At 36.9% G+C, this 24,215-nt stretch overlaps 2 protein-coding genes across 3 annotated transcripts; one reads left to right on the top strand and one right to left on the bottom strand.

Annotated features, from left to right (window-relative positions):
- Positions 1 to 6,268: 6,268 nt before the first annotated feature.
- On the top strand, positions 6,269 to 9,365 carry LOC134751855 (uncharacterized). Its single transcript, XM_063687359.1, has 2 exons — positions 6,269 to 6,292; positions 8,349 to 9,365. The coding sequence occupies exon 2, from the start codon at positions 8,357 to 8,359 to the stop codon at positions 9,278 to 9,280; it is 924 nt and encodes a 307-aa protein (XP_063543429.1). The 5' UTR covers positions 6,269 to 6,292; positions 8,349 to 8,356; the 3' UTR covers positions 9,281 to 9,365.
- A 1,252-nt stretch (positions 9,366 to 10,617) lies between these two features.
- On the bottom strand, positions 10,618 to 23,947 carry LOC134751891 (prostamide/prostaglandin F synthase-like). 2 transcript variants are annotated; one of them, XM_063687438.1, is made up of 7 exons: positions 23,734 to 23,947; positions 21,104 to 21,199; positions 20,005 to 20,113; positions 14,881 to 15,009; positions 13,700 to 13,833; positions 12,701 to 12,772; positions 10,618 to 11,847 (listed from the first exon to the last, which is right to left on the bottom strand). In XM_063687438.1, the coding sequence occupies exons 1-7, from the start codon at positions 23,866 to 23,868 to the stop codon at positions 11,764 to 11,766; spliced, it is 759 nt and encodes a 252-aa protein (XP_063543508.1). In that variant the 5' UTR covers positions 23,869 to 23,947; the 3' UTR covers positions 10,618 to 11,763. The 2 variants fall into 2 exon arrangements, with proteins under 2 accessions (XP_063543508.1, XP_063543509.1); XM_063687439.1 differs by having other exon boundaries at positions 10,618 to 11,851; positions 23,734 to 23,943.
- Positions 23,948 to 24,215: the final 268 nt, after the last annotated feature.

The following is a 24,215-nucleotide window of genomic DNA, read 5'->3' as shown; positions in this document are numbered from 1 at the left end:
CATTTCCACGTGTCTTTTTATTGACAAGTTTTTTTATAAATATAGCAATATTTTACTTATGAAAGCAAAAGTATGTAAATGATCGTATATTGTATTTGTTGTGACTTATTGTCAAAGTGTTTTTCGATAAAACGACACGTTAAGATCGCTCGCCTTCTTTCTAATGATAAAAAAACGAGAGGTATAGTTAGACGGTTCTGAGTGGTAGACTGCAAATGAGATAAAAGCTATATTAGGTACATGCATTAATCCTCATATCAGGCGGCTCTTTGATTCCAAGGATTGCATAATTTTTATACTTTTTAATGATTTTTAGAATATGAAAATTATAAAAAGTATAAAAGTTATGCAATCCTTGTATTCCACGCATTTCATTTCATTTCAACGAGCCGCCTGCTACAGATTTCTTGAAATTGCAGCGTTTTTTCAGGTTCAACTTTCATTAGCCAGACTATTATCAATTTGCCAATTTCGTGATTATTCTTTTACACGGCACATAAACTTATGCATAATTTATCGATATAAAAAGTCGACACAGTCACATCCCTAGCAAATTATCAAACTTATGACACCGTACGTAAATGAGAAATAACAAGCATATATGCATCTCTTTTCGGCACATTATCTAATTCGTAAGGAAGTAAAGTACGGGTATACATATTTGCGAAGCATTTTTGCCCGACTTCTATGCTTTAGTCATTATTCTGAGGTTCTCACGTATGAAATGTCAACGATGCGTTTTGAAATTGCATCGACTCAACTTGTGCGTTCAGAATTATATTTAACATCATTATAAAAAATCTAACGTTTCTTATGGAATTTTAAGGTTTATGACATAAAATTATTAAATAAAGCTAAATTTAGTATTTTTTATTAGATTCTCAAACCATTTATTTAATGATATTTAATATCGAACGAACCATTATCATGAGCGTTTTACGTTTTGTTATCTGTCAAGCTACTTAAACACGCTCCATCCAAGGTCAAATTACTTTCCCCACTAGTGGATAAAATGCGTTTTTCCCCGCTTGTTTTAAAGGATAAAAGACGGCTTTCCGAGCTAGTGAGGGGAAAACAAAATATCTGCGGTCTAATTGCCGCTACCTATAGAAAATGTATGAAAAGAGTCATGGCGATCACATTGATATATTATGTGTCAGATAAGACCATGTGAAGTTAAAACTGTATTGAGAGTTTTGTCTAATCTTTAAAAGATACATTTATAATCCAAAGATTTTAATCCTTAAAAGTCCCAAACTTTAAAATATTTTTAAGATATTTTTATTGTAGGTAAGGTTTAGTTTCTTATATCCAAAATCGGTCTCGTATTTAAAAAAAGCAAATGTAGCTCATACTCAAATTCCCTTGCCGTACAAGAAGCTAACTTTGCGCCAATGCGTCTCCTATTTCTATTCTCTTTGTAACTTAGATTTAAAATCTATTTCTAGGCTTTCTAGCTCAACGGAACATCACGTACCCTATGAACTAAGCCATTCAAATAGTTATTAGGTCACACCAATATACCTTAATCCAAAACAGCTAGGTTCCTTGCCAAATCCAAAGGCATACGCCTTTTTGGTTTGAACAAACGAAGGTAGACATGAGTCAAACGATTGGCAGCACTCCAAGCGCAGTTCCATATTGTTTTTGGCAGCTGGTGACATTACAAAGCTAGAGTTTTAGCTATAACCAAAGATAGATATAACTCCGTAATAGATGGATACAGTCTAAGGAAAAAACGTGCCTCGAAAATCACGAAAATTTGACTCTCGATCAGATGGCGCCACTAGTTTTGGCCTACACTCGTATAGAGGGCGTTGACTGTTTCGTTTGTTATTTATAATTTTAACGCATACCAGTGAAAGAACATGGGTCAAAATAATATAAAAATAATTAATGCAAATAAAAAAATCATTTATCCATATTTAAATACATTTTATCGTATTTTTATAAATATTTATTTTTAGTTTTAAAGTGTGTCGACAGATGGCAGTGAATTTACTGGGGTTACATAATTTACTATGACAGTACCGCTCTAGTATAAGTTACTCTATGCTATAACTCATATCACTATATCTCGCCATAAGAAATTAAGCCTTTTTACTTTTAGGCTGAGGGAATATATTTCCCACAATGATTTTGAACTTTATTTAAAGTTATAGAATTTAACTTAATAATTAGTAATTTCTGACACCCATAAGGGCATAAGCCCCTTAAAGGGTTAATAGTAGCTAACTATCATCAACCAAGGCCTCAATGCTTAGAAATAAAGGAAAAACCGGACAAGTGCGAGTCGGACTCGCCCACCTAGGATTCCGTGCAAATTAAATTTTTAGTATTTATTGTTATAGCGGCAACAGAACAGAAATACATCATTTGTGAAAATTTTAACTGTCTAGCTATCACGGTTCATGAGATACAGCCTGGTGGCAGACAGATAGACGGACAGTGGAGTCTTACGCAGCGTCTTACGTAAGCGGCGCGGCGCACCGGGCCTACGGCGTTCGCGTTCGCAACGAGATCGCCCACGTAGGACACTTCTATACGTATCAAAGGATTGATTCATTTCACCCCGCGCCGCACCGCTTCGCTTCGCGTTCGCGTGTTATTCGCCTACGTAGTACGCTGCGTTAGTACTAGGGTCCCGTTTTTACCCTTTGGGTACGGAAAAACGGAAAACTCACTGTCTAGGGCGAGACCCGAACTAACGAGTCCGGGTACCACCCACCGCTCTACCAACTGAGCTACCAAGACTTAGTTGGTAGAGCGGCGGATGGTAGACAGACATATACATAATTATGAAGGATCCATATCCATATGAAGGATACGAATACGAAAGCATTTCTGTTTAAAACAATAGTTATTTGTTTTGCAAGGGGGCAAAGTTGTCTAACACCTCATGCTAATATTGATATTCAAGCAAGTGCAAGATTCGAAAAGTGGAATCTTGAGCGTTGCGAGGGTTTCGAGGGTTTTAAGGCATGAGGCTTAAACAAACTTTGCTCCCAAGTGAAACAACATTTTCACCACACCAACGCGAGGGAAAAACTATCTATAATATATTACAAATCAAGTTCAAATGAGTTCAAGAAAGTTATTAATTATTTTATCATTTAAAATCATCAAGGCAATTCTGTCAGCCAACACAAGAGCAATAACAATTTTTTATCATAAGTATTAAATTAGCCAAAGCCATAATGACTATTTTAACTTTGTACGTTTTCATGAATTAACAATTGCAGTAACTGTATTTAAGAGTTCGCCATTAACTACGCTACTTTTTATAAAAGTTTTCCTATGTAGTTATGCGACGCGTGATAAAAACAAGTCGAATTGGTTTCCAAGCAAATTCGTTGTAGCAGTTGGCAGCTTTGACTCGTAAATAAAGCTGGTCGTTGTTTAGGACAAGGTTTTACTTCAGTTAGAATATGAAATCGTGAAATAACATTATTGTTTTAGAAAATGATAAGTGCAGCGTTACACTAACCCCTCGTAGTAAAGAAACTAGCTTATACATCATGGGCATTTTCACCAAGATGTAAAAAAAACTTTTTTTGTTATCGTATTTGATCAATAGTCATAACATTTTTTGCTCCTTATATCCATAATATATGATGCCTCAGGAATGCGTGGTTAAAATCTATCCATTCGTGGCATTTAAATGCCTATAACTATCTTCTTTATTTATTTTTCTTTTTAAGTTAGGTTGTTTATAACATGAATATAAAAGTAAAATACAAAAACGCATTATAAAAAAACCTAACCTAGGGCGCCGCCAGCAGCGGGGCAGGGCCGAAGCTGGTGGTCAGGGCCGCAGAGTGAGGAACCGGCGGACTATACGCGCCGTATCCAAGATTACTGGCATTACTGGCCTTCTGCATCTGACCCTTGCGGGGCGATTTTTAAATTTTGATCGCTCGATTTCGTGGTATTGACCACTCGTTTTTAATTCTATTAGTAAAATTTAAATGCCAAGTAGTGGAGATATTATTGAACGAAATACACGAAATCAAACTGCTCCAGCCACCCAGCGAGAGTCTTTCTAGATGTTGGTCGAGACTTTTCGTTAGCTGACACGACTATCGGAACAATGATAGTCAAGTCAACATCCCACATAGCGGTTATCTCGTCAGCCAAGTACTTGCTGGATTTGTCCTTCTCGGCCTTCACGAGATTCTCATCATGGGGGATGGTGACGTCGACGAGCACAGCCCGGCGCTGCGATCGGTCTATCATCACGATGTCAGGCTTATTGGCTACAATAGTCCTGTCAGTGATGATAGACCGATCCCGATCGTAAATGCCTATATTATTATTATGATTTCACTAAGGGATGAAATATGTACCACTGTACCAACTTATGTATGGCTAAACAAAAATGGAATAAAATGTTCTATTCATTAGGTACCTAATCATTTGATTCTAAGAAAACAATTCTTTGAATTGTGATCATTAGCGAAATTACGTAGCCTCAAATTCTGACTTGAAATATAAATGTACAAAGATTCTTAATTTAAAAGGATACCTAAGAGGAAATTTAAAAGGAATAGTACCTATCTCAAAAAGGATCTTAACAGTTGTAGGTATTTAGGTATTTTCACGTATTTAGTAGTACCGAATCCAAAACAATGACACGATCAAAAATAATAACAGAGTCGGACCAACCTTTGCAATGACAAAGTGTGGACCCATCCGCGTAAACGTCAAGTTTCTATGAAAATTTGTCATTTACAATGGCACTGCCACACTGTGCCACAAATTCCGTGCAAAATTATCTCGCTCCTACTATAATTGCATGTTAAAGGTATTTAGCATCATTCTGACCAAGCGTATGCAAATGTCGCACGCGCCGCAGCGCGGCCCCGACGGCCGGCGCATTGTAATAGACGACCTTCGGTTAGCCCTTGCAGAATTTCACGTATATGTGGCTGCAATCTACAAAATACAACAACAGGAAAAATATACGACAATTGGCAAATTTCCTATGGAAAAACTAAATTGATTCACAGCAAGATGTTTGTACGCTTTAAGTGATTCTTAAATCTCTCCCACAAACTCGTATAGGGGCTGGTTTTTGTCCGTCATACTCACAGATTTAAAATATATGCTAGATGACGCAAATACCACGATTTGTATTAAAACCAAGCTTGTCGACTTTTTCATACAAAATTTACGCATAATATAATTTTAAAATTACTTATCTGTGATAGGAAATATGTTTTTGCCTTTGGGTGCTCGCAATTTTTGGGCTGTTGCAGTTAATTATCAAGTAACGAAGCATTTTTTAAGTTTTCACGGACGTCCGGCTGCAACAAATGGCGGCGTGGACTGTAAAGAGCGACGGTCAACCTCGACGTTTGGTCGGGGTTCGGACACGCGAAGTAGATGCATTTTAACTTTTTAAGTAAGCAAGTAGTAAGTAGACGCGTCTTCTATGGTATATTTATTTCTGTGGTTATACTCACACAGCTAAAATGAACTGTCACCCGCGATATTTCCGGGCCGTTAAGATCTTCACATCTTCAAGAAAAGAGCGTACCTACTCATATCTTATAGGCCGGCAACGCACTTAGTACCCTTTTACTGTGACTTTTCACTAAACTTGTTAGGGTTTCGTACCCAAAGGGTAATAACGGGACCCTATTACTAAGACTCCAGTGTCTGTCTGTCCGTCTGTCTGTCAGCAGGCTGTATCTCATGGACCGATGAAGTTGAAATTTTCACAGATGATTATTTCTGTTGCCGCTATAACAACAAATACTAAAAAGTACGGAACCCTCGGTAGGTGAGTCCGACTCGCACTTGGCCGGTTTCTTCTTACGTTGTTTTAAGATGGATTAATTTACTTAATAGTCTAGTCAGTATAATAGTAGTAGTCTAGTAATATTAGATATAGTAGTAAAGTATAGCAAATCGTTAATTTTATACACGGAAAGATAAGTCTCTCTCTCTCCTTAGCATTATTATTCCCATCTGATTGTGGGGTCTGCTTTTCTTGTCTTTTCTCTCCACTTCGCACGATCGGACGTGTCGTCTACTGAAACGTCGCAGGCCCTCATGTCTTTTGCTATGGTATCTGCCCATCTCATCTTCGGTCTTCGTCTTCCTCTGGACCCAGCAATGTTTAGATCCATAGCAACATTCACACGGAAAGATAAGTAATCATCATATAATACTTATTACGCTTATCTCGTTTATTTGATAACACTGACCCGCGGTCAACAGATAAACTATTATAACATAATAAACAAAACAGTCAGTCGGTCGTCGAAACTTGTACACTGCGTACTGGGTGAGTACATAACTATTATTTACAATTCTTCGAAATTAAACTGTCGTGTCGTAAAGTAAAAAAAAACCGGCCAAGTGCGAGTCGGACTCGCCCACCGAGGTTCCGTACTTTTTAGTATTTGTTGTTATAGCGGCAACAGAAATACATCATCTGTAAAAATTTCAACTTCATCGGTCCATGAGATATTATAGTGATATTATTTGTTATTATAGCGGCAACAGAAATACATCATCTGTGATAATTTCAACTGTCTAGCTATTACGGTTCATGAAATACAGCCTGGTGACAGACAGACGGACAGCGGAGTCTTAGTAATAGGGTCCCTTTTTTACCCTTTGGTACGGAACCCTAAAAAACACAAACGTAGAGCCATAGCTATGGTTAACATACATCAAATTATACTGTAAAAATATTTTCCATAATGTCAATATCCAGAGAGGAAAATGGGGACTACGTTTGTATGAAGAAGCGGCCGTCCCCTTTCCTCTTAACAGTTGTCAACCCCATTTGTAGGTCACTGTCCGCGCGCGAATTCCATGCACGGCTGTGGAATGTTAGGAATGTTGGGCGTCATGACAGAGTGATGGTCACTGGTGTCATTTTGTACGTACGGGCGCGGCGCACCCCCCCCCCCCACTTCCTCGACCTCCGAATGCACGGAATTGGCGCGCGGACAGTAGGTACTAATAAGATATTATCTTATTTGTGTAGATGTTATTGAAATTAGTATTTTGATTAATTATTTCCTGAAACACTTATCAATGTGTGTATACATGACTGTTGCATCAGAATTCAGAATACCTCGACAATGTTACGATTTACGATAATCAAGTGAATTGGGTTCAAATGTCACTATTTCATTGTAATTTTATAGAATGTACCTAATTAATTTGCAGTCAAAAACTAACTAAAATATTTAAAGGCAAAGAGGAATATATTAGGATAGAGCGGTACTGTCATAGTAAATTTTGAAGCCACAGTAAATTCACTGCCACCTGTCGACACACGATTAAAACTAAAAATATCCAAATATGGATAAATGTTTTTTTTTATTTGCAATATTTGCATTAATTATTTCTATATTATTTTGACCCATGTTCTTTTACTGATATGCGATAAAATTGTTAACTGATCGAGAATTAAATTTTCTTGATTTTCGAGGCACGTTTTTTCCTTAGACTGTATCCATCTATTACGGAGTTATATCTATCTTTGCTTAAGGTAATGTATCCTTGCAAGCACACATACCTAATATAAGTAAGTAGGTACTTACCCTACATTCCATCATAGATCATTACGTGTAAGGGAGGTAACCCTTCTCTAATGGAAAAGCCACGTCTTGTCACTGTGTAGTCTCTTTCACTCTTCCGATATATGATATTAAGTTGAACGAGACGGTAACATGCGAACTTCAATTTTTTTTTGTGGTTCACATTAAAATATGGTTACAATTTTCAGTTGATAGAAAATGTAAAGCTGCGTTAAGTTACAACACGAACACGCTGCATGCGTTTTAAAATAAAACTGTGAAATTATATAGAATAAGTATTTTAGCAAAAAGTATTTACAAAATACTAAAATACCAAAAGAATGTATCTAAAGAACTACAAGATACAAAATATATTTTTTTAAAGTATTTCAAATACAAGATGAAAATACGTATTTTGTATCTTGTATCTTAGATACTTCTTAGATAAGTCACATCTCTGGCTTACGCACATATCATGTAGGTAAGCTAATATTTAGAAATCAGCCAACCCACCAGAGCGCCGATTGTTTATTATTTTCGTCATATGTTTCTTATTTAAAATTTTATCAGGCCTTAACCTTTTGGACGCCAATGACCGATATAAACGCACCGTAGGCTCAACGCCAAAGACCGATTTATCGGTCATAGACCACAGAGCTAGACCTACTCGTACATGCATATGTATAAAGTTTAATTTCAGTTTTGACACTTCGGTGACGTGGCGTCTGGATGACTGTTTTTATGTTCGACATATATATAATAATATGTATAATTAATATTAATACAATTTGTTTTTATCTTTCACAGGTTCAAAAATGAAGATCATCTTCCTCCTTTCAATACTTACATCTTCCATCATCGCGAAAACCTCAAAATGCCACAGCTGTTTTATGGGAGTGTGTTACCAAAGGACGAAAATCTTCGGCGGCACAGAAGCGACATCTACAGGCGAAAATACTTACCAAATAACTGGACAACTTGCTGTGGATAGAAATAAGGAAAACAACATCCTATATTTTCACTATGTTAAAAATAATGTAGACCACACAGGAGCATATGACCTGAACAATGATATAGCATATGCGATTGCTAATATTTCTTTTTCATTTGCCCGCGCCGTGGCCTCAAATGGAGATCTGTATATGTCTGGGCCTAAAGGTATTTACAAATATATTGCAGGTTCAAATACAACAGTCTTACATGGACTTAAAGATTCTACAATTTGGCATATGCAATATAAAGATAAGTTATACTACAATATTCATTCAGAACCTGGCTTGAATGTTTTAGAGAAAAAAGGATCACCGATTTCTAGTTTAAAGTCTTATATGATAGAAGATTTTGTGATAGATAAATATGGCGATATATATTTCTTGGCGAACACGACTATATATCGTTTGAAGCATGATTCTAAAGAAGTTGAGGATTTAGTTGATCAAATATATCTTTTAACAACAGATAGGAATGGAAATGTTTATTTCGCGCACACTGCGACTTCGGGTATTTATAAAATAGATTATTCTATAGATAGAATAGTAAGTGTAGGAGCGTTTGGTGGTAATGGTGGAACACCTTTGAAATTCGTATTCGATAATTTAAATAATGTTGTATATCTTGACGAAGACCAGGCGTTGTATTTTCTAAGGCCGACGTATAGAGGATGTAAAGTATCTTCGAATTTGACGGGTAAAAGAAGAATGCTTAGTGTTTACGCTACTGATGTGTGGGTAGCCTCGTAGGACCTTAGTCACAATATCTGATAAAAGTGATAAACCAATTGTACATATTTAAAAATAAATTATTCCAGGATTAAGTTTTTGGAATGACCTCCTGACTCCACCCCATTCCTCTGACTTTTACCAAAGATAGATATAACTCCGTAATAGATGTATACAGTCTAAGGAAAAAACGTGCCTCGCAAATCAAGAAAATTTGATTCTCGTTCAGAGGGCGCTACTAGTTTTGGCCTACAGTCGTATAGATGGCGTTGACGGTTTCGTTTGTTATTTAACAATTTTAACGCATATCAGTGAAAGAACATGGGTCAAAATCATAAAAATAATTAATGCAAATAAAAAAAAATCATTTATCCATATTTAAATACATTCTATCGTATTTTTATAAATCTTCATTTCTAGTTTTAAAGTGTGTCGACAGATGGCAGTGAATTTACTGGGGTTACAAAATTTACTATGACAGTACCGCTCTAGTATAAGTTACTCTATGCTTTTACCTAGATAAAAATAATCAATATTAGTAACCATTAATTTATTCTAACCTTTTTAACGCCACGCCTATCGTGACGTACCGGCAGGCGTGGCTCACTCCGCGATTTCGTCGCGTCGCTACAAGTACATGCGGCCCACACCAATGTTGGTGTCTAGCCATAGTAGTCGCCGCGCACCGCTACGAAACGAACGCCTGCTCGCGCTTGCGCCACCTAGCGGCCATATTTGTCGTAATAGACGCGCTTTGTTAGAGAGTGAATTTTCTGTACATAGTACTATTATTTATTCTGTGGTACCCTGAAACTTGTCGGCATGCAGTTGATAGAGTTAGATCAAGAAAAGTCTGCAGATTTTGACAGCACACGCAGAGTGCTATTTACACGTCATATTTACATAAAAGCTTTTCTTGGTTTGACTCTATTGGGCTAAGGCCGCGCGCGTCACTGCCGCTGTCGTCAGTTGTCATCTTTGACGGTCAAAGAATTAACATGCTAATATGATAAATAAGATAAAAATAAGTTTTTGGCAACAATTTCATTATTGGTACAAGCTTTTATCGCTGACTGTGTACTTTTCTTTCCACAGGTAACTAATATTCATTGAGACTATTCTAAAAACCCCAAACACAATTAGGTTGCGTAGTTTTATCACAGAGTTTCTCCCTCCTGTCTCCATCATCAAATCAGCTCGAAGGTATCATAATATTGCATGTTTACCCGACTTACATATGTATGCAAATTTTCAGCTTCATCGGAAACCGGAAAGTGGGTCAAATCTAACTTGCAAGATTTGCAAGTTAATAAAACCGTTACCTTGAAAGGTAATCAAAAAATAAACATGTAAGTATCATTTAGATTCGTTTTATTTTTAAAACAAAATATACATTTTTGTCATGATATATTTTAACAATTATTTAATTATTAACACATCATGCTTACAAATTTTAACATATTTTTAACAGTAATACGAATATGTTCAACTAAATTTTAATCTCAGAACTTTCTTGTACTGGGTTTTCCCAGTTCTTTTTTTACGTTATAGCCCACAACAATAGGCAACAATTCTGATTAAAAATACACTCGTAACTTACAACTTACATGCCTGGACAAACCTTTTTATATATTTTTCTTCTTACCTTAATTGAATATATTTCCCATAGTCTTCAATAATTTTAAGCCTTAAATATTTAAACAATTTATAAATCTTAACATTTTTCATCCAGTCAACATTAAGGCCAGTCATCCATTTAATCATTTACACACAGCCTTAAGCCTTCAAGCATTTTGGTAAACCAATATTTATGACCCAATCACCCTTAAGAAAATTTATTTCACATAGCCCTAATTCTTTAACATATTCCTTTTTTATACCAGCCTACGAAATATAAAAATACTATAATAATTCAAAACGTTGATAATATATATTATATGACGTAGTTTAATTACGTTTCAACGTTTCTACGTACTATATGACATTGCAATTAAAATTTCACGCTTTGACAATTCCGTCTCATGTGTTTATTTACCATGAAAAATATTTATTTTGTTTGTAAAATAATGAACTATTGAGAATGCGTAGAATTTGAAGCGTAACTGTTAATTTACCTTTCTTTTAACAACTACTAATTTGAGTGTAAATTCAACTATAAAACTCCCGTGAGACTCAAACATATTAAAATTATTTACTCACGTACTATTAAGTCGAATAAACGCTCGACATGTTTCGGTCCGTTTTGTTGGATCTGACTGGAGCACCGAATCGTCGCTATACTTACTCAACCTCATATCTACAACAATCATTTTATGGAAATGTCGCTTTTCTTTCATTCGGAATACGGGTGTTTTTGTCATCAAATGAGTGTTGCAGATACGAGGTTGAGTAAGTATAGCGGCAGAATGCTAATACTGTGTACGTAAGTAACCGAGTATTTGGTGAATATTCAGAAGTATATATGTGATAGTTTGCATATTTTTAGTACTAACCAAAACGTGTAACTATTGTGTTAAATTAATCCTTCGCTTGCAACGACGCTCCGCCCATATAGAGTGCAGCTTCTGCCAGAAGTTAGGATTTCGCCTCTGTCTGAAAAACGGAAAGTTTGTATATGGTGATTAAGAAGTCTAACTACTGTATTGTGTTTCTTGTGTACTTTTAATTTGGATGACATTTAAAACTTAAACCATTGGATGACATCTATTAAAACTTAAAACATCAAGCAATATTATTTAAAATACTTAGTAAATTATACTATAGCTGGTTATTTTATTTATACTACGTTGGTGACAAACAAGCATACGGCCCGCCTGATGGTAAGCGGTGACCATAGCCTATGTACGCCTGCAACTCCAGAGGTGTTACATGCACGTTGCCGACCTTAACACTCCGCACCCTCGTTGAGCTCTCGCAACCTTACTCACCAAATCAATCAATCAATCTTTAATGTCAAAAACACATGTCAAAAATTGCAATACAACACCGGCAGGAACACAACGCTATGAGTAGGGTATAGTGTTATTTGGCTGCGTATACTATTATATCTACAAACTAAAGCTAATATAAAAAAAAATATTGATTTAGGTCCCCTTGTCCCCAATGACCGAACTACTTTTAGTTACAAACGACTCAAACAACATTATTTTGCGATTGGCAATAGTTAGGCGCCACTCTGGATCCGATTCGCACGTCGCTCCGATGTCTGAGCGGGACAACGCTATGCACGTATTATAAGTGCTAAGCCGCCTGCTGTGTCCAAGTCTAAGCGGCGGCCGAAGAACAGGGTTGCAGAAGTTTCAGGATATAATTTATAATAATATGTATGCCAGGCCAATAGTTGCCTGAAAATATAAAGATTATAGCGACGCAGCGTGCGAATGGCAACCAGTGTGATAACCCCCCTAGTTAAATATTACTTAGTTATTTAAAAAAACGTACCGGGCAAGCATTCGCATCTGGTTTCTTGTTTGCCATGGTCTCTGGGTTGTACTCGTGCTCCAAACCAAACGCCTGAAAATATATTTCAAATTGACAATTTATTTATTTAAGCTAAGAGAACTTATTACAATTTATCTGTGTTAAATTCATTTAATTTCATTCTGCAATGCTACATCTATCACAGGGAAACGAAACGAAATGCTGTCTCCATCGTACTAATATGGAAGAGTGATAGCGAGACAATGCGTCTAACGCAGCGTCTTACGTAAGCGAACAACTCACGAACGCGAAGCGGCACGGCGGGCCCACGGCGTTCGCGGCAACGAAATCGCCCACGTAGGACACTTCTATAGGTATCAAAGGATTGATTCACACCGCGCCGCATCGCTTCGCTTCGCGTTCGCGTGTTGTTCGCCTACGTAGTACGCTGCGTTACAGTGACGTATTAAGCATGTCCATTGGGCACCCTGATGGTAGGTTATAATGCTTTTTCTTCGTCAACTGAATGAGTAGGTGGCCATGTTTAAAAACAGGTACGCTGGTGTTATATGGATGTCGCGGCTTTGGTAATTTGCGGCAACAATAACTTGTACAGTCGCCATGAGATATATCGAAGCTGCGAAAGTGCTGAATAATGTATGAACATGCACGTTAATGTCTTGATAATAGAAGCTTTGTTCAGATATTTGTAAACACCTTTGCCGCTCCGATATATCTGATGGCGAATGTATAGGTCTCAGCCACTGTGCTCAAAAATATCTAAACATCCCCTCCAACGCGCTGAAAATAGAGGCGTGTTCAGATGTTTATGAGTATCTTGGCTCCTTAGATAGATCGATGGCCCTGAATGGCGATGTATTACTGATTCTATGGGTCAACTTTCTAATAGGTAACTTTCATATCATATAATAATGCCTAACAAAATACGATTTAAATCGTATTAAGAATTCAACTAGATAGGTATCTAAATAAGGAAAAGAAAGGAACATTACGGCATACCTGCAAAATATCCTTATTCGGATAATGTTCCGCCGGCCCCGTCTGAACGAAATGCTTCACCACCTCTCCCCCCTTTTTGACCAACAATGCCCCTCCAGTTTGCACCCAATCCCCCTTCAGATCCCCGCCAAGATCTAAACAACAAATCTACTTTAAAAAGGAAAGTGGATTATCGCTTCTATATACAGACGCACCCACTTTCCTCTTTGGATATTGACATCGTGGAAATTAGTTATACACAATTTGATGTAAATTAACCACGGATATTCGATTGCTATTCGAAAACATAGCTATGCCTATTCGATTTTTTCGAATTTTTAATTATTTTAAGTAATAACTAGGTGCGAAAAACAAATTGAAATCCTATTTTTTAAGCTGATAGAACACTTATAAGTTAAACGAAGGCTCATAGCAAGTGTTAAAGTAGTTTCCATAATGCCACCTAGAGAAAAAAAAATGAGACTACTATTGTATGGAGAAGCGGTAGTCCACTTTCCTCTTATAAATATTAAAATAACCTTAAGAACGTCCGAATTCGGTAAATGGTCGGCCGGGCCGCTTTGCACGAAGTAGAGCGATAGTCGGCCATTTTGTAAAATTATAGCGCCGCCATTTTGAAGTCCGTCGCCGACCGTGTCGGTTCGGATACCTGGTTGGTTATTTATTTTAACTTTTAGTTTACAATACAAATACTAAACACTACGTGTGTTCGCCTATATTCGTTAAAATAACAGAAATGTTCCATCTAATTGCTACGTTTTTAACGGTTATTACCGCTATTGTGTTCTACGTTATTACCGCAGTTCTATTTAATCACGAATGACATCGCTGCATGTTGAACTTCAAACATTTAACATCAAACATTTATTCGATTCTGGGGATTACTTGATTTTTCATTTCATTTCATTAACTTCTTAAAAGTGCATGCTCTTCCCCTTAGAGATGGCATCTCTCGACTGCTTCCAAAACAGCGAGGTTAGGATGCTCACGGCGTTAAACCGCTTGAAGCCCTACCGATAAGTCGACAGGTCTGGCATTTACAATAAACTCACCCATGCTCTTCCCCTTAGAGATGGCATCTCTCGACGAGCGAGGTTAAGATGCTGATGGTGTTGAACCAGTTGAAGCCCAACCAAAAGGTCGACAGGTCTACGTAGGTCTGGCATTTACAATAAACTCACCCATGCTCTTCCCCTTAGAGATGGCATCTCTCGACTGCTTCCAAAACAGCGAGGTTAAGATGCTGATGGTGTTGAACCGCTTGAAGCCCAGGTTCCGGTAGGTCGACATGTCTTCCACGTAGTACAGGTCTAGAATTTACAGAAATTCACATTAGTGTAGCAGATTTACTGTCAGTTGCAGAGATAACTGACCCCCTGCATATATTTGTTTGCAGGGGGGGGGGGGTCGACTCTCTTTCTCTCTCTCTCTCTCTCTCTCTGCAGCTGACTGTAGGTACAAGTTGCGGAAAGTTTCTAAAAAGTTGGAAAAGTACACGGAAATTTCAGGAAAATGTCACGGGAAATAAAGGACCTTTTATTTTGGGAATTTCGATCTCCACACAAAAATATGTGAAGTTTCTGAAATTTTTCGTTGTGGAAATTTCGATTTTTCGTAATTTTTTCCACGGCACATCAGGGGGCCTAAGAAAACGAAACGCTATTATCTATCTATCATTCTTCCATATTAGTGCGATAGAGACAAATAGCGTTTCGTTTCTCAGTGAACGTGTGTCCCCAGTACAGTCGCCATCAGATATATCTGAGCGGTCAAGGGGCTCACAAATATCTGAACACGCCTCTATTGTCAAGGCGTTAGAGCGCGTGTTCAGATATTCTGAACACCTTGGCCACTCCGATATATCTGATGGCGACTGTACATACAGTACCCAGCGACAGGGGTGCGAAACTCCTCGTTTCGGCCAAACACGGCTCCGTTCGGCTCAGCATTGCTCCGAGCAATTATTAGGGTTGGCACAACTTGACGTCCCTTTGCGTGCACGACAGATAAGATAATGACTTGAATTTTGACAACCCTAAACAGCCGAAAGGGATAGTGTCATAAAGAAAGGGACAGCATGATTCGACCCCGAACCGCTGTCAAACGTCGGGTTTGTAGGAAATTTCCTTTCTGTACGGCAGTACTATTATTTATTCTGTGCCAGCGATAAATATTTGCGACTATTTCCGAAGACTGGCGACCGTCCATCAATCATCGTATTTATAAGGTGTCGTTCCATATCAAATAAATATTGCATTTTATGAACTTTACTAGCTTTTACCCGCGGCTTCGTCTGCGTGGGACAATGATGCTGATTGATAAAAACTATCCTATGCCCTTTCTCCGGCCTTAAATGCGATGAAATGCGACGATAAATTATCTCAATACCAAATTTCATCTTAATCGGTTCAGCGGTTTAAGCGTGAAGAGGCGAAAGACAGAGTTTCTTGATATGATAATCTAATTATCACATACTGTGGCCGTACAACGCCATCTACTTGTCAGCTGTCAAACCTGCGACTACAATACTTTACACTACCTATAGATTATTCGTCTTATTAGTTGGCATCCCAAGTAATCCCTACTAATATTATAAATGCGAAAGTGTGTCATTAATTTATTCATTCATTTACAACATACATCGTGTTTGAATAACAGATATTTACAAAATTAAAAATAACATTCAATAAAATAAAATTCTAAAACTAGCAGTCAGTTCATATGAAAGGAAAATAAAAACAATAAGATACAATTAATAAAATGTCAATCATTTTTAATAATAACAAATTTGACTAAATGTTACCATCTGCTACGAATTCGGTTACAGAATAATATGCCTTTTTTAAAAGAAAACTTCTGAGTATCGCTTTAAAAATATTGCTGTTGAGTATCTGTTTAAACTCAATTGGCAGCTTATTAAAAAGGTAGATCGACTGGTAGCATGTAGCGTGCTTAACAATATGCAGCCTAGGTACTATCTTGTTACTTAAGTCTTTCCTTCTAGAAAGCAGTCTGTCTGTCTGTTACCTCTTCACGCTTAAACCGCTGAACCGATTTAGTTGGAATTTGGTATCAAGATAGTTTGAGTCCCGGAGAAGGACATAGGGTAGTTTTTATTATCCCAGAAGTCATCCTTTAAGGGGGTGAAAGGGGGGGGGTAGGAAGTTTGTATGGGGAATCGATAAAAAGCAGATTGGAGAAAAAATAAGCTACTTACCCAAATTACTAACTCCACGTAGACGAAGCCGCGGGCAAAAGCTAGTAATATTATAAATGCTAAAGTAACTCTGTCTGTCTGTTAACTCTTCACGCTTAAATTGCTGAACCGATTTAGATGAACAATTGTGTAGAGATGGTTTGAGGCCCGAGGAAGGATATGGGATAGTTTTTAGGGTTCCGTACCCAAACGGTAAAAACGGGACCCTATTACTAAGACTCCGCTGTCCGTCTGTCTGTCACCAGGCTGTATCTCATGAACCGTGATAGCTAGACAGTTGAAATTTTCACAGATGATGTATATTTGTCGCCGCAAATGCCGCTATAACAACAAATACTATAAACCTGCTGATTACCCGGCACAAGAATTATTTAAAAAACTCAAAATCTTAACTTTGCATAGCATTTACATCCTTGAGGCTTGCAAGTACGTCAGACTGAATCTAAGCTCATACATGAGCAGCGCGCAGCGTCTTGGCTGCGCCGCGCGCCGCCGCCCGCACCTGCTGCTCGCGCCGCGCGCGCGCCTGGCCAAGACACGCAAGTCGCTCGCCGTATTTGGCGTTAAAATCTATAATGCTCTTCCGGCAGATATAAAAAATTCACCAAGTGATGCAATCTTTCTTAGAAAACTTAAACAATATCTCCTAAGCATGGCCTTTTATAGCACTGATGATTTTTTCAAATCGTAAAGTAGATATCATCACTAATCCAAACGAATTACAAGTAATTAATTATAGATATAAATATATAATAATTAAATGAATGTAAATATATAATAATGAAATTAATGTAAATTTATAATATTAATATAAATATGTAACAATAATTAGTTAGTACCTACCCAAAATGTGTTATGTAAATTATTGACTTGTAAAATGACTGCCTTTTACCAATAAAACATCTGAATCTGAATCTGAATACTAAAAAAGTACGGAACCCTCGGTGCGCGAGTCCGACGGACAGACGACGGGCAGAAGCTAGTAACACATATTTATATAATGATAGGTTGATTGACCAATTTATCATTGTTACGTGCAATAATACAATAATAAAAAATATTTTCCGCTCAACTAAAGATAAACATGAGCTAACCGTGATATGCCCTTGAAAAATAAGAAATGTCAATACAAAGTGACCTAGAACATTTTAATATTTAAAAGCGACTAACCATATGATTGGTCTTCAAACTTGATTGGTCATTTTCATTCTAAAATAGGGCACTTCAAGGCTGGTAATGTGAAAATTGTGTAAAAGGCCAATCATTGTGCAGTTTACCCTAATTTCATATGTCTATAGGTTTCGTTCTGTGAAATCTTTTTCCATACAACAAGTTACGTGAATTAAACTCTATGTCAATGGCGGAAAGTCGAAAATGCTTTACTTAGTATCCACTTTTAACCGATCGAAACTTCTTTAAAGAAACATAGCTAATAGTCTTTAACAGTAAAAGTAAGTTATCGTAATCATGGCTCTTGTTAAAAAATATATTTGAAAGTTATTTTTATTTTATTTTATTTTATTTATTTGGAGATCCAACAGCTGTGACATTAACATAAAAATTATAGTTGATACAGGAAGCCAATTATAGGAACTCACAGGTAGTGACATGATACAAACTAATAGGTACTATACTAAGGTTGCGCACTGTCGCAGCCACATATGTAAACATAGCGTATACAAATGATAACTAATAAGGGAGTAACTAAAATACAAATTAACTTAGCAAAAGGCAAGAAAAAAAAGAGAGTAATAAAGTAATTAGTATAGGCATTCAAGAAGGCGACAACACGCTCACTCCAAAGACTCAAAATATCTCTGCACTAGATTACGTCTCACGCTAGGAACACAACACAACAACACACAACACAATCATAAATTATAGGGTTATAAATTAGTGTTTAATGTGTACTTAAGTGTTTTCTAAAGATGGAAAAAAAATTGAAGTTGCAATATCATAAGTAGATATAGTATGAATCTTCTCAAATGATTTTAACGCCTAAAACCCTAATCCGTTAAACAAAAGCCATTGTTTCTTTTTTGTGAGCGGTGGCTACCGTGTCTGAGCGCGTGCCAAAGCAACAATGTCGTTTAAAAAGTGGCTGTATAGTGGTGGTTTGGGAATGTACTATTATTTTTTTCTGACCAGGCTGAAACAAGAAAAAAAAACTGGCCAAGTGCGTGTCGGACTCGCGCACCGAGGGTTCCGTACTTTTTAGTATTTGTTGTTATAGCGGCAACACACATACATCATCTGTGAAAATTTCAGCTGTCTAGCTGTCACGGTTCATGAGGTACAGCCTGGTGACAGACAGACGGAGAGATGGACAGACGGACAGTGGAAAAGTAGGGTCCCGTTTTTACCCTTTGGGTACGAAACCATAAAAAACAACGGATCGGTTCGTTACCTTCAACAGTAGATCTTCTGTTCAATGTACTATTAATATTTTTTTTATACAGTGGTTTAAAAAGTGCTAGGTGCTACGTAGCTGTTTAGCGTGCGAAAAGTTGGTTTTCGCGAACTAGTGCTTTTTACTTTTCCAATTTTTTTAAATTTATACTTGTTCCAATTCATGACTACTTATTGATGAGTGTTAATATTAGTTTCCTTTAAACGTCGTAATCAACATAAAAACCTATTACTGTTAATGTAAGAATACGAAAAACATACATATTTCATAATTTAATTAATAACCTCATCATCATTATAACACGTTTATTTTTTAAAATTGAATATTGAAAAACCGTTCTTAGTAAGTTATCTGAATGGAACGGAAGAGCTTTGGAAGGTAGAGGTAGGAATAGCTGCCGAAACGCCTGTCAAAGAAGAGGCGTTTTTTCTTACTTTTACTAACTACTAAGAGGCGTTTTAAGTTTCCAAAGTTTTTATTCCTTACTTGTTGTTTTTATTATTTTTTCGCAACTGTATTAAAAAACGTCGTTCGATACACGTGCGGAAATGTCATTCTTCACTCGTTTCGAGTCTTGCCACGAGCCGTAGGCGATATCTCGGTACTCGTGAAGTAATGACATACTTTCCGCACTAGCATCGTAATGTACTATTTTCTGACCAGGCAAGAAAAAAATACCTCCATCAAAGAAGTTTCCATCGACGAACTCCTTGGATCCCACCTCTTCCACCCCCACTCCAACCAGCTTGATGTCATGCTTCTTCAGAACTGGGGCTATTTCAGCCAGCTAAAATAACGAAAAACCATAAATAAGCACTAGTAATGAAAATAATAGCTTAGGTACATGGCGGCTTGTATAGTATGAAGGTTCGGAAGATTCGGAACCCCACAGCAGCGGTTCTCAAACTTTTTGACGACGGAACCCTTTTGGAAAGCGAAATATTTGACTAAACCCCAAATTAAAAACGTTCGTTCGTCACTATTGAACTGTGGACTAGACATAGAAGAGCTGGTTATTGTTTTTTTTTTCGTTATTTCTCGCGGAGCCCCACATAGGCCTCGCCGAGCCCTAGGGGTCCGCGTGGCACACTTTCAGAATGGCTGCCCAGTGCCCTACTGTATCCATGGTCCGACAGGCACTTGGCCGGTTTTTCTCATTAAGGTAAAGACAAAATAAAATGAATAAAAAATTAATTAACTTCTGAAACCTGGCTTTTCAACTTTTCAACTGTCAATTCTATTAATAGGGTTCTATTAATTCTAGTAACACATGTTGAATTTTAAAACTGAATCTAGTTAAAGAGAAAGAAAATAAGCAATTTATCACAATATATTGAAAACTTAAAAAATATATGGAAATTAAAAAAAATACAAGACCTGTTTATAAAAATTAAATAGAAAAAAAATAATGGTACAATTCGATTCCTTACATTTTATAAAAAATATATATTGTATAGCAACAATATACAAAAACGCAATATTTCACCGACAGAATCGCAATTTCCTTGTTTTCATACATCGAAACGGCTTCTAAGCAATAGCGACGTTACATGTTGACGTCACGATGTATAGCCATTTTTAACCGACTTCAATTTCATAGAAGGAGGAGGTTCTGTATTCGGTTGTGGCTATATTTTTTTTTTGTTAGTGGCGTTGGCGTTTCGTCAGTAAAGTGCGGGTGCCAGATTTTGACCATCATTTGTGACTTTTGTATTGCTTTAAAACAATGGGTCCCATACAGACATTTGATCCTCAATACAAACCCTATTACACTTACTTCTTTTGCCCAGAGCCGGCAGAACACGCAGCCCCAGCGTCTGAAGAAGATGATCACCGTGTTCTGGTCCTGCCAGAAACTCTTCATCTCCACGGACTGAAAAGATACTATTCTATACCAGCATTTCCCAGGGCTTGAACCTCATCGCCCCAGGTTGAAGCGCACTTGCGCGATCTTTAAGAGTCCCCGGCAAGCACGGCCGAATTTCACCTTCCCATACAAACGTAGTTTCGTTTCGTTCTCATTTTAAAACTACCTGTTGGATTGTAATGAAACTTTGCACATACAATGACAAGTATATAGGTCTGTAATTAGTTTATATAGCTCCAGTTTACGAAATAGAGCAAAAACAAGTTTTGTATGAAAAACTTAAATTCGCCGTATTTTTTTAACTATGGTATCTGAAGCTACATAAACGAATTACAGACCTAGGTATACCTTATCCTATTGTAAGTACAAAGTTCCAGAGCAAACTAGCTACTCGTTTTAAAATGAGAGCGTAACTACGTGAGTATGGAGAACCGAGCTTGCCGGGGACCCTTAAGCCGATAACTGGCGGGAGATTGCGCAGGATCGAGATTCGAGACAACTGGCGTTTATACTCGTGTCGGAGGCCAAGACTCATGGGTCGCTGCGCCATTGATTATGTAGGTATGTAGCATTTCCCAAACTATGGGTCGCGACCCATTGGTGGGTCGCGAGCGAATATTGAGTGGGCCCTGAAACTCTAAGGCATCTGAGCGTTACCAATAATATTTTATGCCCTCCTTTTTAAGACGGCCAAGAGGTTGGTCTCGAATTTGGCAGTTTTTGTTAGGTGGGCCGGAGCCCAGTCAACTTTGGGAACCACTGTTCTATACCACAATAGCACCCAACTAAGTAAATCTCTCCCAAACCCATCATGATCGAAAGGTTAAAGATTTTTATTTTGTTCTAAAAAAAACCGTTAGATTTGGATAAAATTTTACTAGATTGAAGAGCTCCATTCTGGGCAGAATAAATACGAAATCCCAAAATGAGACAAAAAAATGTATGTAATTATCCGTTGAATTTTTTTTGGAACTTACGTTGAAATTGTGCTTTTATTGTACAGAATAGAAAATCTCCACCAAAATATAATCGAAATCTGACGGAAAAAAAAAACAACAACAAAATAAATAAAAAATCTCAGTGTAGGGTTCCGTAGTTACCATTCTGCCAGAATATACTAAACGGGGGCTATTAATAAGTATCATGTACATTACAAGTATAAGGGAGTAGAGTTAGACCAAGACATGTCTGCAACGATTTTGAACGTCAAACTTCTATGAAATTATGACGTATAAATAACACTTGCACAGCATGGTAGTTACCATGAAAAAAAAATACTACTCTACTACTTTAAAACTAATTTTAATGCTGTGTACAGTACAGGCGCGAAATTAAAATTTTCTATGGGAGGTCAACCTTTTGCGCCTATATTTTTTTAAATTTGCTGTGGTTGTGAAGTTTGTATGGGGAATCGATAAAAAGCAGATTGGATAAAAAATATGCTACCCAAATTACTAACTCCATGCAGACAAAGTCGTGGGCAAAAGCTAGTTCTCTATAATTACCTAGTTACCTACTCTTCTTCTCTTCTTCTTCATTTCCTGTTACCACCTGCTGGGGTGTAGGGCTGGAATCTTACCTACTACTCTATCAAATAATTATGTTCCATACAAGGTTTTTTTCAATGTGCAGTAAGAACAATGATCACTGTTTTGACTATTTTGTTATTTTACTTTAGTACATTTCTATCAGTTTAATTTAGAAAAATCTGAAACTTATCATACTTTGTAACATATCTATAGATTGATTTTTTCAAATAGATTTTAGGCATACCTACTACTAAAAATTAATCTAATAGCGTTAGAAGATAAAATCATGATAAAAATAATTGGTCTTTTTTTCACTGATTTAGTGACTATGGAATTTTTTAATCAGTTAATACCATACATTACAAGTACATACATATACATACAGTAGGGCCTCAATAATCCATCATACTTAAAAAACAACCCCTGTTCGGAGTCACCGAGCATTCAAATGATAGTATGTTAGGTTTAAAACATGAGTATATTCTGAGAAAATATAATATAATGAGATTTCAAAACAAAAAACTTATTAACAAAGTAATTTAACAAAACATAATTAAAAAAAAATGAAAATGAAAATTAAAGAAAGGGGTCACTCGGCAGTTTGGATTACAGCAACATTCGGATTAGCCAGTGTACAGATTATCGAGACCCTACTGTACCTACTTTCCCTGTATACATAGATACAAGGAAGTTTAGGTACTTCTAACACAATTACTAGTCCATTACTACTACTACTTGCATTCTAATCAGCAGTCTTGGCATCAATTACACAACTTAATTGACTAACATCATGAATCATGTAAGGTATTTGTGGATGAACCAACAATAGGTACCTTTGCCTAACCGGTTTGTCGGTCTGCGGCGTAAAAGAAAAAATAAATAACGGACTTTGATAAGTCTTAATTATGCCTCTAAAATATAACAAAACCTTTTTAAACCATAACACACAAGCAAGTATTTCTAGCTAATTACAGTTGAAAAACTTAAAATGGATATAATTGAAAAACTTACTTCCCCGCTTGGAATTCCTTTAACTTTCTGAGCACCAATTGCTGCGATGTCTAGAGACATTTTGTTAATGTAAGGATAAACGTGTACAGTATTATTAGTAAAAAATAATGTGCAACGCTGAAAAAACGAATGCATTAACAATTCAAACCGGGCCGAACTGTGTAGGTCTAGCCGACTTGCTTGCTGAAAGTAAACAAAGCGAATACGGAAGAAAATGCGAACTATGCGAAGAAACTTCATAGACGTGTCAATGTCAAACATTATGTCAAAGCTTTCAAATTGACTTTGACAGATTAGTAAGAGTAGAGTCCGAGATGTACTTGATGCCAGCTTGTTTTTTTTTTTTTTTTTTTTTTTTTTAACATTTATGGCCTGGATGCGAGTCCTTTAAGCCAGATGCCAGCTTGAAATTGAGAAGTTTTTCAAGTATTTTGTTAAGGTCTCCACAGACTACTACGATTTATCAATAGAACAGAGTGAGA

This window comes from Cydia strobilella, chromosome 23 (genome assembly GCF_947568885.1).
Source record: "Cydia strobilella chromosome 23, ilCydStro3.1, whole genome shotgun sequence".
Lineage (NCBI taxonomy): Eukaryota > Metazoa > Arthropoda > Insecta > Lepidoptera > Tortricidae > Cydia > Cydia strobilella.
Note: the sequence above shows the minus strand (reverse complement) of the source record. Positions and strands in the feature narration are given on the sequence as shown.

Excerpts from the sequence above, each read along its gene's own strand:
- LOC134751891 (XM_063687438.1), bottom strand. The coding sequence starts at position 23,868 with ATGCATTCGTTTTTTCAGCGTTGCACATTATTTTTTACTAATAATACT. Across the intron at positions 21,200-23,733 it reads AAGGAATTCCAAGCGGGGAA|TCCGTGGAGATGAAGAGTTT; the intron begins GTAAGTTTTTCA and ends GTATCTTTTCAG. Across the intron at positions 12,773-13,699 it reads CGAATAAGGATATTTTGCAG|GCGTTTGGTTTGGAGCACGA; the intron begins GTATGCCGTAAT and ends ATATATTTTCAG.
- LOC134751855 (XM_063687359.1), top strand. The coding sequence starts at position 8,357 with ATGAAGATCATCTTCCTCCTTTCAATACTTACATCTTCCATCATCGCG.